At 47.4% G+C, this 18393-nt stretch overlaps 2 protein-coding genes across 2 annotated transcripts in view; one reads left to right on the top strand and one right to left on the bottom strand.

Annotated features, from left to right (window-relative positions):
- Nucleotides 1-16921, top strand: part of LOC108025736 (neurogenic locus Notch protein) — a 42159-nt gene extending 25238 nt beyond the window's left edge. The window contains exons 5-9 of the mRNA XM_017096324.3: nt 2329-2459; nt 7700-13851; nt 14659-14968; nt 15041-15505; nt 15635-16921. Coding sequence (XP_016951813.2) covers nt 2329-2459; nt 7700-13851; nt 14659-14968; nt 15041-15505; nt 15635-15981 — 7405 coding nt within the window. The 3' untranslated portion in view covers nt 15982-16921. The remainder of the gene's footprint in view (nt 1-2328; nt 2460-7699; nt 13852-14658; nt 14969-15040; nt 15506-15634) is intronic.
- A 274-nt stretch (nt 16922-17195) lies between these two features.
- Nucleotides 17196-18167, bottom strand: LOC108025737 (UPF0729 protein CG18508). Its single transcript, XM_017096325.3, has 2 exons — nt 18042-18167; nt 17196-17980 (listed from the first exon to the last, which is right to left on the bottom strand). Exon 2 carries the CDS (start codon nt 17955-17957, stop codon nt 17664-17666), a length of 294 nt encoding a protein of 97 aa, XP_016951814.1. The 5' UTR covers nt 17958-17980; nt 18042-18167; the 3' UTR covers nt 17196-17663.
- Nucleotides 18168-18393: the final 226 nt, after the last annotated feature.

Below are 18393 nucleotides of genomic sequence, written 5' to 3'. Positions count from 1 at the left end.
AAAAACAAAAACCTCAAAACCCCAAAAATCGATAACAAATCATCGTTGCGAAACGATTTGCATATTTATCTAAAGCTCGGCCGCTCGCTGGCTTCCTTTAATTAATGGCAATTTAAGAGTAATAATTTATGAAATCCCATTTTATTTCGTTGCGATTTGCATAGCTTATTGATTTTCGTTTAGGCCAACAACAAATTGCCAATTGGCCCGAACAACATTTCCACTCTAATTAAAACACACAAAACGCGATCGACCTATAGAAAATGAGTCGTCGAACAAAAGATCTCAAATTTCCGGCGATCTTTTGTCTAGAAACACACGGCTTTTTACTCTTTTTGGGAACTGGTTCAGCCACGTAAATTAAATTACTTCGTTTTCTTTGTTTTTTTCTCTTTCTTTATTTTATTTTTTGTGTCAGTTTGGAATCATTTGCATTTTTAATTTGAAACACACAAATTATCCAAAGGGAGCGGGGCAGAGGGTGTGTGTGGGTCTTATATATATCTTCACCAAAAGCCATTTGAGCAGAAAAGTGCGATGTGAACATGTGTTTGCTGTTTGTTTTAGTTTAGTTTGACTGTGGCTGCTTCCAAAGCAATTAGCATACACTTGAAATAAATCCATTTAAAAGGGTTTTTGAAATAACTATAAAAAAGTATTTATTTTGGAATTTTCTGAAATATTATGGTGAGGAGGCCTAAAATAAAAGTACGTTCAATCCCATAAATTGCTATCAAATTGAGACACGCCAAACTCGAGTCCTTTTGTGTGGGTCTTCAAAAGATAACACTAAATCCCCATGATAAATCGCTAAGATCGGGAAGTGAATGGGGGGCCTAAATGATCTTCTGCCACCGTTGAATGGCTGGCCGGGCAATTTGCATAAATTTCATATTCGATTTGTGGATTTTATGATGTTTCTATGCTAAAACCTGCGGCCAAAGCTTAGTCATGCTTTAGTTTATGAGGTTTTAGGTTTTCTGTTTCGTTTCATTTTGGCAAAGACAGCGATTTTATTTGTCAACTGTCAGTTGGTGGGAATTTATTAATGGAAACAAACTGTCGAACACAAACGAATAATTAAGTGAATAGGTATTCGTGATTCGTTATTCATGGCAATCGCAATGGGCCCATTGAATATTGAGTGGTTTAATGGGTGAATAACTCTCCACCAGAGCGGGTTAAAGGTCAACTGCATTTTATTTTTCTGAGTGCAGTTACCAAAACATTCCAAGCAGCTTAAGAAAGTACAATTTTTATTATTTATCTAAAGAAAGAAATTTATTTGCTGCTATAAATAATTGAAATCTGCCTGGATTTCACTTGCTCATTAAGAGCCCCACACCCATGCAACAATAAAGAGCCAAAGAATTCAACGAACCCCAAAGCCCAAATCCAAAATCCAATATCCAATCTTCATTTGAGAGATACAAAACCGAGAGGCCCTAGGGCTATTGGCCTGCTGGATTTCACATGTCAATCAAAAATCAATTTTTTTACGGAATGTTTCTCCGGTTTGTTTTCATTGTTAGGCACCGGCAATTTTCAATTCAATGTAATTTACTCGAAAGCCTTCGGGGAGATGGGAACTTCTAGTGGGGGGAAAGAATTCGGATCCCCAAAGAGTTCGGTTTTGGCCAGGCTGGCTATTTAAAGAGTTGCTTGCTGGTGCCTTTTAATTGTTTAATTTAATTAAATGCTCTTTAATGGTCTTAATTAGCGCCGGGAGGGGCGTGGTCTTGTCCATTGGCCTTTTAAGGTGCTCCCGCGACGCGGCCAAAACACAAAAACCAAACCCGTTTTAATGGCCGAAGAAACGAGAGGAAAAAAAGAAGCACATTTCTCAAGAATCCCAGTGCAGTTGGAGTTTCGGCTCGGTTTACAAGGCACAAGCAAATTAAGTTTAAATCACATTAAAGTATAAAGTATAAGAATGAAAGAAGAAGCGGCAGCACAAAATCAAAGTGAACAAAAACCCGGGCCATAAAAGAGAGTCCCAGCGAGAGATACTCCACTGGAGTTTTTCTACTTCTTTTCTTTTTTTTTTTTTATTATATATCTTTGTTTTTTTCTTGGTTTTGTGGCAGCCGAAAAACCGGTCGAAACTCCTCTAAGCAATGCTCACACTCACACACAGGCTGGCTCGAATTAAGCCCCCCTCCCCCCCATGGGATTGAGATACAAATCCAGATCCGAATCCGAATTCGAACTGCAAAACGGAAGTTCAGGCCAGGGACAGATTTTATGGTTTCCCCGGTGGTGTGGTAGCCGGGCCGAATTTAATTGCTGTTAACCCGCGTTTAATTGCTGTTCTCGCTTCTGTTCTAGATGCATCTGTCCCACGGGCTATACGGGAAAGGATTGCGACACCAAGTACAAGCCCTGCTCACCGTCGCCCTGCCAGAACGGCGGAGTTTGCCATTCGAACGGTCTGTCCTACAACTGCACGTGCCCCAAAGGTGAGTTCTGTTTTATTACTACATAAATATCCCTAGTACCAAGTTTCATATCTATAGCTTCAGTAGAACCCGAGTTACTTAAGGTTGCCTAGGGAGTTTTTTGAAATATTTAACGAGTATCTCAACCAAGTTACATTTTATAGAAAGTTGATGGTACATGTATGTTGAGTACCAAAAATAATAGGCGAACCATCTGTAGAAACTGTAAAAACATTAGTTTTATATTTATCACCATAAATTATAATGACAAGACTGCATTATTAGCTAATTTTTTACTTTATATCCTAGAATTTCAGACACTAGTTTACTATAAGAAATGGTACCCCCAAGTTCCGAAATGTAATTTCATACTCCCACTTGGAGATCAATTTTCGTTTTGAGCAAACCCAACCCGAGGCTTTGGGTTCTCAGCAATCAGAGGAAAAAGGTTTCGACGCTTTCCGATGAGAATGCTCCCCAGCGCCTATCGATAACCAGTTATCGATGCTGGTGAATCATGACTCATGACTGGCCACGAGCCAAATGGAAATAGTCGCCCACGCCGAAGTATCTGAAGTAGCTGCCACAAGGGGCAAACTCGTTTGTCAGCTCAAACCCCCTGTGCCTCCTCGTCTTTTTTTTTTGACCAGCCCAGCATCATTCATCAGTTTTTTGACTGCAACTTTTACATTGCAGCCCATTCCCAGTGCATTTCATTCCATTCCACCGTTCCGGGCGCATTACAAATTTAAAGATCGTGGCCCCATCAGCGCGTCTTTCTTCTGTGTCTTCTGCAGCTTCCTCTCTTCTGGCGGTTTCTTCGGCTTCCTTGGCCGATTGTGCTGCATGACCTCCTTAGGGCGTAACTGTGCTTAAGCATCCAGTCCACCCCGCGGATCATTGGCAAAAGTATGGGATGGATGGGGGTATGGTTAGGAGGAGCGGGAAATGATAGCCCCCGGAATTGGCGCAATTTTCGCAGCTTTGTTCACCCAACTCTTGCAGTTTCAATAGTTGTGATGCAAATATGTTGGGTACCAAATTTAAAAGCCGAACCCTCAATACAATCAGAGTTACGATAGGTTACTAGCGAGTTTCATTAGTTTCGATATAAATATGTTGGGTACCAAATTTAAAAGCCGAACTCTTGATACAATCAGAGTTCTGATAGGTTGCTAGCGAGTTATTAAGTTTCAGCTTTGAATAATTATATTTTCTATACAGTGTTTAAGGATAATATTTCATGTCTACTTTTAATTGCATCTTAATTTTGCCTTTTTTGACGGATGTTTCCTTGTTATTTTTTCGGTGCCTTCAACTTGTTTTCCCAGCCCGTCGTTGTGGTGTTTTTATTTTTTTTTTACTTCTTTCTTTATTTTGCATAATGAGTGCAACTCCGACCTGCCCCTCCCCCTTTTTACCCCTCCCATATTGTGTTTCTTGTTGTTTTTTTGCACTCATTGCAACGTGATGTCCACAGGGCGATTCGTGTCGTGTCGGCTTCGTTGTTCGCTGGCTGTTGTAATTCGGTTGGAATTGCTCAACATTAGCCAAAAACTTAGGTTCGAAAAAACAACAACCACAGAGTGCGAAAAAGGCGTTATAACATTTCCCAGTGCAATAAATATTGCAAATGCCTGCTTTGGTCACACTTTCACACGATCTTTAAAAGCATTCCGAAAAGCAAATGAAGCTTGAAAATAATTCTAGTTGTGATATGAGGGTACTCGAAACTACCAATTATGTCATTTTTTATGTTATAGATTTTTTTTACTAGGGTTCTTTAAAATTTTTTATTTTTTGTAGTTCCAATAGATGGTTTTTATTTTAACCGAACGAACTATCCGTAATCATACTAAGTACCAAAAATCGTAGCAGTACAAGCAGTACAACCCAAGTTAGCATAGGTCAACAGCTAGATTTCTAATGGGATTTCTAAGCAAGGTCTGTACTTTACCTCCAGATACCCCAACACCCGTTTGCTCTTTCCGAAAGTTCACATTTCCCAGAGCAATAAATGTTGTAAGCTCCTGTCTTAATCCCCTTTTCACACGATCCCTAGTTGATCCGATCTATTTCGAAGGCTCCATTTGGGTTTGCTGCCTCATTAGAATTTTTGATTGGGCGCAATTAAAAGGCCAGACACACAGTGCAAGGCTTATCAAATTGTTTTAGCTCCCCTCGCTGCAGTTTGTGCAGCTTGCAAATTGTCGTGTGCAATTCGCATCAATTGAAATGAATTAATTGAAAATTGCACACACACACTGGCACATGTGGGCTTAAATGCAACGCAAGCAGTTTACATGATGAATACAAAATTACAATAAGAAAAACCACTGAATGGGCGACAATTGGCGACAGAAGGTTAAAAAGCTGATGTAGAAACGGAGGGATAAAGTAAAAAATGGGAGGAAAAAAATTTCTGCATTATCCAGTGGATTTGATAGGATCCTACTTTGGAATTTTTATGTGGAAAGCCCAAAAGTGGGAATTAGGGATCGATAAACGATGAAGCTATGAGAACAATATATATATAATGAAAGCCCGTAATATCTAACACGAAATATTAAACATATTTGAAAATTTTTTTTTTATAAAAAGAAAAAAAGTTATAGGAATTCGGTAAATAACAAAAGATAATATAGATATAAAGATAAAAAGAGAATATAACATAAAAACAGATCATATTTCATATTTTTTTAGAATTCTGAAGTATGGTAATAGTTGGTTGGCTTGGATATTGGGATTCGAATAGTTCTTCCAGGATTAGAGTTCAAAGTGCGGTCACTAAGTGACTGGGTGACTTGGAAAAAGTGCAACGAACATAAAACATATGTGGTTGTTATGTTGCATATGCTCCATCTCATTGGGCTTGGTTTATTTTTAATTGTAAGACAAAAGGCGTATGGGTTCGGGTACACTTAAAATGTCACTTTCAAGGAAATTTTTTTTTTTTTAATTTTTTTCCTTTTTGTTTGTTTTCCTGCAACAAGTTGCAGTTGCAAATAATAAATAAAATAATAATAACTACCGCACACGCATGCATATTTTTGTGCATTTGTATGTGTGGCCCTTCTTTTGTGGCATGGAATAAAAAAAAAACCGACCAAGCAAGAAAATCCATTAAAAAAACGCAAATCTCGTGGGCGCGAGCGAGAGAGTGAGAGAGCGCTCTTTCTAAAAAATAAAAAAAAATACCATTGCAGGCACATAAAATGCGATTTAATTCCTCCAACTCACACACAGACCAAGAAAAGTAAAGCGCAATGAACGAAGTCCAAAAACTCGATCGGGAGAGCCAGAAGAGAGCGAAAAAATGAAGCATAAACGGCATTTTTCCATTGTTGTGCGACAGGGACGGCGGCTGAGTGTGGCGTGGCACGGCGCGTGCGAGCGAGAGGGGCGATGGCTTGGCGCGCATTCGAGATAGTTTGACCGCGACAGCGACGCCGACTGCGGCAGAGACGCCGGCCGCGGCAGAGGCAGAGGCTTGGGGCAAGATATGAGACCGTGGGAAAGAACAACGAAAGACATGTTGTTGCTGTGTGTGTGTGAGTGGCCACATGTATGCTGGCACACCCAGGGGCGCACAAATGGAGCAAGTCACTTAACTATAAAATATAACCAAATTGAAATAATGCATTTTTGAAGAGCTGATTTTTAATTGAAATACTTCACTTATTATAAATAGATTATAAATTTAAAACAAATGTTTTTGAAAGTTATAGATTCCTCTTTTTTATTATAAATGTTTAAAGCACAGAAATAATTAAAAAACAATTTTCAAAATATTCCTGTTACTATTTTTAACGCACAGAAATAATTAAGAAACAATTTTCCAAAAATTCTTATTACAATTATTATAAAGTATTCAATATTATTAACATTTGCCCCTGCTGTTTGTGTGTTTGTTTGTTGTTTGCTTGTGTAAGTGCTGTGTGTGTGCGTCTGCGCGCTTTTTGCCTTGCCTTGTCTGTTTCCACGTTACACTTTGTTTGCCCATTCGCTTCGCATGCGCACCAGTGCTGCCAGCTGGCCAGCTTTGAGTGCTTGGAGAAAATAGCCATCTTAAGCTCAACATAAGCGTGACAAAATAAGGTAGCCCGGTTTGGCGGGAAAATGGCCGAAACCGCAACACTAAGCCTAGAAGCGCATGCGCAACGGTGTAGAGAGATCTGCTCTCCTTCTGCTCGCTCTCTCCCTCTCTCTCTTCCGCTCCCTGAGAAACAAACATGTGCAGCACAGCTGCAGAGCAACAACAACTCTAAGCGGCCTATTCCTTTTGTTCGTCTCCTTCGCACACTCGCTCTTCCTCTTCTTGGTGTTGTTGTTGGTCCCTCAACCACTTTTTGTGTTGTTGCTGTGTAAACGTTTATTATTGAAGCATTTTTATGATGTTGCCATAAATCTGTTTATGCACTCCACTGCACAGTGGGTGAGAGCGGGACGGGGCTAGAGTGCGCGAGGGGAGGGAGAAAATAGAACAGATGCGCTCAAGTGTGACCGTTCGTCCAGGATCAAAAGGATCGAACTGGAAACTAGTAGCTAGCTCAATTATTTTCTCTCTCTTCTTGAATACCGTTCGTCCAGGATCAAAAGGATCGAACTGGAATCTAGTAGCTGATCAATAATTTTCTCTTATTTTCTTGAATGAGATTTTTTTTTTGTTGTAAGAAAACATTTAAAAAATACGATATACTAAAAATTAATGATGTCATGATATAGATTTTAAAATTCGATTTCTAATGGTCATTTTTTAATTAAATAAATTAGTTGAAGAAGAATATGACTTATAATGGATATTGTATTTGATATTAGAGTTTTCAATACCGTTTTTTGGCTTTTAATATGACTTTTAAAATTATGGTATCAGACCTACTATACTAACATTCCAGATCATATCGACCACATCTTTGATGACAATGACAATGTGTTTAATATAAGAGCATTTTTTAAATTATATTTAAATTTTTGTGAGCTTACACCTATTTTCCAACAAGGTACGAATATGAAATTTGGTTGGATGGTAATAGAACTCATTCAGAATTGGTTCCAATTTTTTAGTATTTTTTAAGAATACATAAATTAGTTGGATGGTAATAGAACTCACTCAGAATTGGTTAAATAATTTTAATATTTTTTGAGGTTTCCTGAAGGAAATACAAAACTATAGATGAATTATTTTAGTAATATTTTAGTAATATATTATTATAGCACCTACCCCTAAATTACCCCAACTAATGGTGTGCCCCATCTTGCAGGCTTCGAGGGCAAGAACTGCGAGCAGAACTTCGACGACTGCCTGGGGCATCTCTGCCAGAACGGAGGCACCTGCATCGACGGCATCTCGGACTACACCTGCCGCTGTCCGCCGAACTTCACGGGCAAGTTCTGCCAGGACGACGTGGACGAGTGCGCCCAGCGGGATCATCCGGTGTGCCAGAACGGAGCCACCTGCACGAACACCCACGGCTCCTACAGCTGCATCTGCGTGAACGGCTGGGCGGGATTGGACTGCAGCAACAACACGGATGACTGCAAGCAGGCGGCCTGCTTCTACGGGGCCACGTGCATCGATGGCGTCGGCAGCTTCTACTGCCAGTGCACCAAGGGAAAGACGGGGCTGCTGTGCCACCTGGACGATGCCTGCACCTCGAATCCCTGCCATGCGGACGCCATATGCGACACGAGTCCGATCAATGGGTCCTACGCCTGCTCCTGTGCCACCGGCTACAAGGGCGTCGACTGCTCCGAGGACATTGACGAATGCGACCAGGGATCGCCCTGTGAACACAATGGCATATGCGTGAATACGCCCGGCAGCTATCGCTGCAATTGCTCGCAGGGATTCACCGGTCCGCGCTGCGAGACGAACATCAACGAGTGCGAGTCACATCCGTGCCAGAACGAGGGCTCCTGCCTGGACGATCCGGGCACCTTCCGCTGCGTCTGCATGCCCGGCTTCACGGGCACCCAGTGCGAGATCGACATCGACGAGTGCCAGTCGAATCCCTGCCTGAACGACGGCACCTGCCACGACAAGATCAACGGGTTTAAGTGCAGCTGTGCCCTGGGCTTCACCGGCGCCCGGTGTCAGATCAACATCGATGACTGCCAGTCGCAGCCGTGCCGGAATCGCGGCATCTGCCATGACTCCATTGCCGGCTACAGCTGCGAGTGTCCGCCGGGCTACACGGGCACCAGCTGCGAGATCAACATCAACGACTGCGACTCGAATCCCTGCCATCGGGGCAAGTGCATCGACGACGTGAACAGCTTCAAGTGCCTCTGCGATCCCGGCTACGAGGGCTACATATGCCAGAAGCAGATCAACGAGTGCGAATCGAATCCCTGCCAGTTCGATGGCCATTGCCAGGACCGGGTGGGCAGCTACTACTGCCAGTGCCAGGCGGGCACCAGCGGCAAGAACTGCGAGGTGAATGTCAACGAGTGCCACAGCAATCCCTGCAACAACGGGGCCACCTGCATCGATGGCATCAACTCGTACAAGTGCCAGTGTGTGCCCGGCTTCACCGGCCAGCACTGTGAGAAGAACGTGGACGAGTGCATCAGCAGTCCGTGTGCCAACAACGGGGTCTGCATCGACCAGGTGAACGGCTACAAGTGCGAGTGCCCACGCGGCTTCTACGACGCCCACTGCCTCAGCGATGTGGACGAGTGCGCCTCCAATCCGTGCGTGAACGAGGGCCGCTGCGAGGACGGCATCAACGAGTTCATCTGCCACTGCCCGCCCGGCTACACGGGCAAGCGCTGCGAACTGGACATCGACGAGTGCAGCAGCAATCCCTGCCAGCACGGCGGCACCTGCTACGACAAGCTCAACGCCTTCAGTTGCCAATGCATGCCCGGCTATACGGGCCAGAAATGCGAGACCAATATCGACGATTGTGTGACCAATCCCTGCGGCAACGGTGGCACCTGCATCGACAAGGTCAACGGCTACAAGTGCGTCTGCAAGGTGCCCTTCACGGGACGCGATTGCGAGAGCAAAATGGATCCCTGCGCCAGCAATCGGTGCAAGAACGAGGCCAAGTGCACGCCCAGCTCCAACTTCCTGGACTTCTCGTGCACCTGCAAGCTGGGCTACACGGGTCGCTACTGCGACGAGGACATCGACGAGTGCTCCCTGAGCTCGCCCTGCCGCAACGGGGCCAGCTGCCTGAATGTGCCCGGCTCGTACAGGTGCCTCTGCACCAAGGGCTACGAGGGCAGGGACTGTGCCATCAACACGGACGACTGCGCCTCCTTTCCGTGCCAGAATGGCGGCACCTGCCTGGACGGGATCGGTGACTACAGCTGCCTGTGCGTGGACGGATTCGATGGCAAGCACTGCGAGACGGACATCAACGAGTGCCTCAGCCAGCCCTGCCAGAATGGGGCCACGTGCAGCCAGTATGTGAACAGCTACACCTGCACCTGCCCGCTGGGCTTCTCCGGCATCAATTGCCAGACGAACGACGAGGACTGCACGGAGAGCTCCTGCCTGAACGGCGGCAGTTGCATTGACGGCATCAATGGCTACAACTGTAGCTGCCTGGCCGGCTTCTCCGGCGCCAATTGCCAGTACAAGTTGAATAAGTGCGACTCGAATCCCTGCCTGAATGGGGCCACCTGCCATGAGCAGCGGGATGAGTACACCTGCCACTGTCCCAGCGGCTTCACGGGCAAGCAGTGCTCCGAGTACGTGGACTGGTGCGGCCAATCGCCCTGCGAGAACGGAGCCACCTGCAGCCAGATGAAGCATCAGTTCAGCTGCAAGTGCTCCGCCGGATGGACGGGCAAGCTGTGCGATGTGCAGACCATCTCCTGCCAGGATGCGGCTGATCGGAAGGGTCTGAGCCTGCGGCAGCTGTGCAACAATGGTACGTGCAAGGACTACGGCAACAGCCATGTGTGCTACTGCTCGCAGGGATATGCGGGCAGCTACTGCCAGAAGGAGATCGACGAGTGCCAGTCGCAACCGTGTCAGAATGGCGGCACCTGCCGGGATCTGATCGGCGCCTACGAGTGCATCTGTCGCCAGGGCTTCCAGGGCCAGAACTGCGAACTGAACATCGACGATTGTGCCCCGAATCCCTGCCAGAACGGCGGCACCTGCCACGACCGCGTGATGAACTTCAGCTGCAGCTGTCCCCCCGGCACGGTGGGCATCATCTGTGAGATCAACAAGGACGACTGCAAGCCCGGAGCCTGCCACAACAATGGCAGTTGCATCGATCGCGTTGGGGGCTTCGAGTGCGTCTGCCAGCCTGGTTTCGTGGGTGCCCGCTGCGAGGGTGACATCAACGAGTGCCTGAGCAACCCGTGCTCCAATGCCGGCACCCTGGACTGCGTCCAGTTGGTCAACAACTATCACTGCAACTGCCGGCCCGGCCACATGGGACGCCACTGCGAGCACAAAGTGGACTTTTGCGCCCAGAGCCCGTGCCAGAACGGCGGCAACTGCAACATCCGCCAGAGCGGCCACCACTGCATCTGCAACAATGGCTTCTACGGCAAGAACTGTGAGCTGAGCGGCCAGGACTGCGACTCGAATCCCTGCCGGGTGGGCAACTGTGTGGTGGCCGACGAGGGCTTCGGCTACAGGTGCGAGTGCCCCCGGGGCACCCTAGGCGAGCACTGCGAGATCGATACCCTGGACGAGTGCTCCCCCAATCCCTGTGCCCAGGGCGCCGCCTGTGAGGATCTGCTGGGCGACTACGAGTGCCTCTGCCCGAGCAAGTGGAAGGGCAAGCGATGCGACATCTACGATGCCAGCTACCCGGGCTGGAACGGTGGCTCGGGGGCGGGCAACGATCGCTATGCCGTCGACCTGGAGCAGCAGAGGGCCATGTGCGACAAGCGCGGCTGCACCGAGAAGCAGGGCAATGGCATCTGCGATGCGGACTGCAACACCTATGCGTGCAACTTCGATGGCAACGACTGCTCCCTGGGCATCAATCCGTGGGCCAACTGCACGGCCAACGAGTGCTGGAACAAGTTCAAGAACGGCAAGTGCAACGAGGAGTGCAACAACGCCGCCTGCCACTACGATGGCCACGACTGCGAGCGGAAGCTGAAGAGCTGCGACAGCCTCTTCGACGCCTACTGCCAGAAGCACTACGGCGATGGCTACTGCGACTACGGCTGCAACAACGCCGAGTGCAGCTGGGATGGCCTGGACTGCGAGAACAAGACCCAGTCGCCGGTGCTGGCCGAGGGTGCCATGTCCGTGGTGATGCTGATGAACGTGGAGGCGTTCCGTGAGATTCAGGCGCAGTTTCTGCGCAACATGAGCCACATGCTGCGGACGACGGTCCGGCTGAAGAAGGACGCCCTGGGCAATGACATGATCTTCAAGTGGAAGGACAACCAGCCGGTGCCGGAGATCGAGGACACGGACTTTGCGCGCAAGAACAAGATCATCTACACCACGCAGGCCTACCAGACGGGCATCCAAGTGCATCTGGAGATCGACAACCGGAAGTGCACGGAGTGCTTCACCCATGCCGTGGAGGCGGCCGAATTCCTGGCTGCCACGGCGGCCAAGCATCAGCTGCGGAACGACTTCCAGATACACAGTGTGCGGGCCGTGGAGAATCCCGGCGATACGGGTGAGCCGCCGGCGAATGTGAAGTACGTCATCACCGGCATCATACTGGTCATCCTGGCACTGGCCTTCCTGGGCATGGTGCTGAGCACGCAGCGGAAGCGGGCCCATGGCGTGACCTGGTTCCCCGAGGGATTCCGAGCACCGGCGGCGGTGATGTCGCGCAGGAGGCGAGACCCCCACGGCCAGGAGATGAGGAACCTCAACAAGCAGGTGGCCCTGCAGTCGCAGGGCGTGGGTCAGCCCGGTGCCCATTGGTCGGATGACGAGTCGGACATGCCGCTGCCCAAGCGGCAGCGCAGTGATCCCGTCTCGGTGGTGGGCCTGGGCAACAACGGTGGCTATGCCAGTGATCACACCATGGTCAGCGAGTACGAGGAGGCGGATCAGCGGGTGTGGTCGCAGGCCCATCTGGATGTGGCCGATGTGAGGGCAATTATGACGCCGCCGGCTCACCAGGATGGCGGCAAGCACGACGTGGATGCCCGCGGACCCTGTGGCCTGACGCCCCTCATGATTGCCGCCGTGCGCGGTGGCGGCCTGGACACCGGCGAGGACATCGAGAACAATGAGGACAGCACGGCGCAGGTGATCTCGGATCTGCTGGCCCAGGGAGCCGAGCTGAATGCCACCATGGACAAGACGGGCGAGACATCGCTGCATCTGGCGGCGCGCTTCGCTCGAGCGGATGCGGCCAAGAGGTTACTGGATGCCGGAGCGGATGCCAATTGCCAGGACAACACGGGCAGGACACCACTGCACGCCGCCGTGGCGGCCGATGCCATGGGCGTGTTCCAGATTCTCCTGAGGAACAGGGCCACCAATCTGAATGCCAGGATGCACGACGGCACCACCCCACTGATCCTGGCCGCTCGTCTGGCCATCGAGGGCATGGTGGAGGACCTGATAACCGCCGATGCGGACATCAATGCGGCTGACAACTCGGGCAAGACGGCTTTGCACTGGGCAGCGGCCGTGAACAACACGGAGGCGGTGAACATCCTGCTGATGCACCATGCCAATCGGGATGCCCAGGACGACAAGGATGAGACGCCCCTGTTCCTGGCCGCCCGCGAGGGCAGCTACGAGGCCTGCAAGGCGCTGCTGGACAACTTTGCCAATCGCGAGATCACCGACCACATGGACCGACTGCCACGCGACGTGGCCAGCGAGCGACTGCATCACGACATCGTGCGCCTCCTGGACGAGCATGTGCCGCGCTCGCCGCAAATGCTGAGCATGACGCCGCAGGCCATGATCGGATCCCCGCCGCCGGGCCAGCAGCAGCCGCAGCTGATCACCCAGCCCACCGTAATCTCCGCGGGCAATGGCAACGGTAACAGCAATCCCGGCGCCAAGCAGAGCAGCCAGACGGCCAAGCAGAAGGCGGCCAAGAAGGCCAAGCTGATCGAGGGCAGTCCCGACAACGGGCTCGACGCCACGGGCAGTCTGCGACGCAAGGCCAGTTCAAAAAAGACAAGTGCGGCCTCAAAAAAGGCCGCCAATCTGAATGGCCTCAATCCCGGCCAGCTGACGGGAGTCCAGGGTGTGCCCGGAGTGCCCGGAGTGCCGCCATCGAATGCGGCGGCCCAAGCGGCCGCGGCGGCGGCGGCAGCAGCGGCAGCCGTGGCGGCCATGTCCCACGAGCTGGAGGGCTCGCCGGTGGGCGTGGGCATGGGCGGCAGTCTGCCCAGTCCGTACGACACCAGCTCCATGTACTCGAACGCGATGGCCGCCCCGCTGGCGAACGGCAATCCGAACACGGGCGCCAAGCAGCCGCCGAGCTATGAGGATTGCATCAAGGTAAGCGGCTGTGATTACGTAAAACGCGAATTCTTCAGCATCATTTTTTAGTTTTTTACGAAATAAGCATGTTGAGTAAGGGTTAGGTTAAGCTTATTATATGAGGGATTTGTTTTGAAAACCCAGAGGTTACCTATTTTGATTTTCCTTCTAAACGCGAATTCTTGGGGTTTTCTCGTACTATTAGAACTGACCCAATTTTTATAGAGCATAATATTTCTTATATACATGTATAATATATATTTTTTATTTACTTTCATATCTAAACGATAATACAACCTTTGCTTTCCATTCGAACCGCGATTTCTTGAGATTTTCTTGTACCTAAGTAACTGCAGGGACTGAAAGAAATTTTTTTACAATACTTTAAAGCCTTTTAGTATAATACGTTTTTTTTTTACATATTTTATATTTTATTAAATAAATTTAAATGTATATTTTTTTATATTATATATATTTATTTTATTTTATTTATTCTAACCGCGAATTCTTGAGATTTTCTTGTACCTAAGTAGCTGCAGGGACTGAAGGTTTTTTTCGGATTATTATGACTTTTTTTACATTTTGATATGTATTTAAATATTTTTATGTATATTTCAATATTTTCTTTTATATTGTATATATTAAAATATTTTTTTCTATTATATATACTTAAATATTTTATTTCTGCAAACCGCGAATTCTTCAGGTTTATTTTATTTGCAGGGATTAAAGCGTTCTTTGTACAACATGCATACATCATATTCCATATTTTTGTGTACCATTACCATTAGTGACTAACAATATGTTTTATTATTCAAATTCCAGAATGCGCAGTCGCTGCAATCGCTGCAGGGCAACGGCCTGGACATGATCAAGCTGGACAACTACGGCTACTCGATGGGCTCGCCATTTCAGCAGGAGCTGCTCAACGGCCAAGGACTCGGGATGAATGGGAATGGCCAGCGGAACGGAGTCGGGCCCGGCGTCCTGCCCGGCGGCCTCTGCGGAATGGGCGGACTGACCGGAGCCGGCAACGGAAACAGCCACGAGCAGGGACTCAGTCCGCCGTACTCGAACCAATCGCCGCCGCACTCGGTGCAGAGCAGCCTGGCGCTTTCGCCCCACGCCTACCTGGGTGAGTTTGCCATCAGATGTCCATACCGTTTCTTTGTTAATTAATATTTCTATTTGTATTCCCCCATTTCAGGCTCTCCATCGCCTGCCAAGTCGCGACCCAGTTTGCCCACCTCGCCCACCCACATCCAGGCGATGAGGCATGCCACCCAGCAGAAGCAGTTCGGTGGCAGCAATCTCAACAGCCTGCTGGGCGGCGCCAACGGAGGGGGCGTCGTCGGCGGCGCAGGAGGAGGAGGAGGCGGCGGCGGCGGTGGTGGTGGTGGCCAGGGGCCACAGAACTCGCCCGTGAGCCTGGGCATCATCTCGCCGACGGGCAGCGACATGGGCATCATGCTCGCCCCGCCGCAATCCTCGAAAGGCAGTGCAATAATGCAGACGCTATCCCCCCAGCAGCAGCAGCAGCAGCAGCAGCAACAGCAGCAACAGCAGCAGCAGCAACATCAGCAACAGCAACAGCAGCAGCAACAGCAGCAGCTCGGAGGCCTGGAGTTCGGTTCAGCGGGCTTGGACCTGAATGGATTTTGTGGATCTCCGGGTGGGTAACCAGGCAATACTGATATAATGCTCATCTTAAAGAACATTATAACTATTTTGATGATATTGATTTGAAATTCCCCTTGCTCTCTGTATAAATACTAATCCCCTTTGCTTTTCCCGCCCACAGACTCATTTCACTCGGGTCAAATGAATCCGCCCTCGATACAAAGTTCGATGTCCGGCTCGTCGCCGTCGACCAACATGCTGTCGCCGTCGTCGCAGCACAACCAGCAGGCCTTCTACCAGTACCTAACGCCACCGAGCCAGCATTCCGGCGGCCATACGCCGCAGCATTTGGTCCAGACGCTGGACAGCTACCCGACGCCTTCGCCGGAGTCGCCCGGCCACTGGTCCTCCTCCTCGCCACGATCGAATTCCGATTGGAGCGAGGGCGTCCAGTCGCCGGCGGCCAACAATCTCTACATCTCCGGTGGCCATCAGGCCAACAAGGGATCCGAGGCCATCTACATTTGACCATAGGCCTAGATCGGAGTCTGGACATATAGTGGATAATGGATAGTGGATAGTGGGTATACACTGTGGATGGTTTGCCAAGGATGGGAGCAGAGGGACTCTTAAAGAGTCCGCGGCTACGTTCTATCTAAAATGCTATATTATGTAATTCTCTAATCCCTACGATTATGTATTTTTCCACGCGACTTTTACCTTATTATTATACATTTTTTTTGTGTGTCTATAAGTTTTAGATGTTAGTTCGAAGCACGCAATTCTAGCGGAAGAAGCGTCATAAATTGTAGTAACTTAAATTATTTTAATGCTTGTTGTACAGTGCGCCGATCGCATATATATATTATAGATATATATATATCTACTCATAGATATACCAGTTAAGAGCTCGTTTTGTGGCGCATTTTATTTTATTGTCGTAACGTCATCGGAGCTTCCAGTAAAAAAGAAAAGAGAGAAAGAAAACAAAAATCGCAACAAATAATATAACATAATCAGAGAGACGAGAAACTAAACTTAGCGCAAATTCTGATCGATCGATCAAACGTTGGTGGGACATTTGTAGTTTGTAGTTGTAAGCGACCATTATATCACTAGGCCCTAAGTCCAGGCTAAGTTTTTATCGACATGCTATACAAATATATATATATTTCGTAGTTCTGTAGGTTTCGAAACTGAAGTGCTTATATAAACAAAATTGTTAGACGTACACCGCATCAAACCTTTTTTTTACACCAACATTTTTTTTTTTATTATTATTATTATGACTATTATGTATTATTACATATTGACTAAGCTAAACTGTAAAAAGATTCTCATAACTGTTTGAATTAAGTTGACAAAAACAAAAGAAATTGCAAAAATTATGCAAAAATCAACGAAAAGTATAATGCTAAATAAAAAAAAAAAACAAGAAAAAACAATAAAAAGGACAGTAACCAGCCAAGTTTTCTATATATATAAGGCCCCGCTTAAGATCTAAGTTGATAAATAGATATTTTCAAAAAATATGCAACAGAAAAGGACACTGGGAAGTCCGCAGATGCGGCTTTCCTGTGCGATTGCCCTATTTATAGTTCGAACGGTATGCTTTCTTTCGTCTATATTTCGTGTAAGTTTTTAATGTGTAAATTGTAAAATTATTTGTTTTCCTAACTTAAACAGCAAGACAGCAAAACAAAAATCCAACTTTTTTGAGATAAACAATAAATATTAAATAATTATTTTAAAAACAAGGTGTTTTTATTTGCACAATCATTTGGGATTGGTTTACAAAAGATACTTAGAGGTTAAACAGAAATAGCAGCGAATTCTTTAGATTCCTTAGAATTTATTGATTTACCTGTTGGTCTCCAAGCAGTACACAAAATATACTATTTTATAGAGTTAAATAAAATATTTCTAATTCAACTAGTGGAACTCTGTGAAGTTAACCTTTGACCTCTACGTAAACCCAAAGGAAAGAACATCATTTTCGCGTGGTCAAGGTGTACATTTAATTAAAGATAATTACTCGTTGAGTGCTTTTAGTGTTCCCTCGGGGCCACGCCCCCCAGCCCATCGCCGCCCACCACACATCGCATGATGTTGAATTGGTTTTTGTGTGCTGTGTGCGTGGTTTTCCTTACAGACAAGCAAAAAAAAAAGACTACATATTAGGATATTGTTTTGTGTTTCTGGAATTTCGACTAGATTTCCTTTTTGGTTTCTTCAGCCTCCGATGCTGCGACTGTACTCGTTGTCGAGTGAGGATCGTCTGGTTGCTTGGCATCACTGTCGGCGGCTGGGGTCTTCTTGGAGCCCGGCACGAAGGGACACACGCCGCCCTTGCACTCGAAGGGGAAGTCGGGACCCTTCTTGATCACATTGCCCTCGGCGTCCTTCTTCTCCCAGGGATTCCAGTAGCGCAGCACGATGGGCTGGATGAACTTGTGCCAGATGTACAGCAGCAGTGGAATGATAAAGCAAGGTACGCACACCATAGTGGTAGTTTTGGGGGAGAAACCTGCCGATTTTGGATTTGATTTAGATTTAAGGATTTTCGCACTGTCGGTTGTGTGTCTTACCTGCTTGCTGGGGCTGAGTTGTCTTCCAAGGGGGGCTTTGTTTCCTTAATTTTTATCAATTTAATAAAATAATTTATTTTGGAGTGCGCAGAGTTACCAGGTTTTTTGATTACGCATACCCTAAAGAACACCAATGAACTGTTATCTTCAAAAAATACCAGAATAAAAATACTTTTGTGCAGGTTAGCCAGGACAAATACTTTACAGTAGAATTCAGCATGGAACCAAACCATTTACCAAAAACAAAAAATATGGAAATATTTTTATTAAGTTATCCTAAATTTTTTTTAAAAATATATGTAAAAAATTAAATTGTGCCCTTCCAAACCCCTTCATAGCTGGCCTTGAAAAT

This window comes from Drosophila biarmipes, chromosome X (assembly GCF_025231255.1).
Source record: "Drosophila biarmipes strain raj3 chromosome X, RU_DBia_V1.1, whole genome shotgun sequence".
In the NCBI taxonomy this organism is placed as follows: domain Eukaryota; kingdom Metazoa; phylum Arthropoda; class Insecta; order Diptera; family Drosophilidae; genus Drosophila; species Drosophila biarmipes.
The sequence above is the reverse complement of the archived record's forward strand: the minus strand, read 5'-3'. Positions and strand labels throughout refer to the sequence as shown.

Coding starts and splice junctions, on each gene's coding strand:
- LOC108025737 (XM_017096325.3), bottom strand. CDS start 17,957: ATGGTGTGCGTACCTTGCTTTATCATTCCACTGCTGCTGTACATCTGG.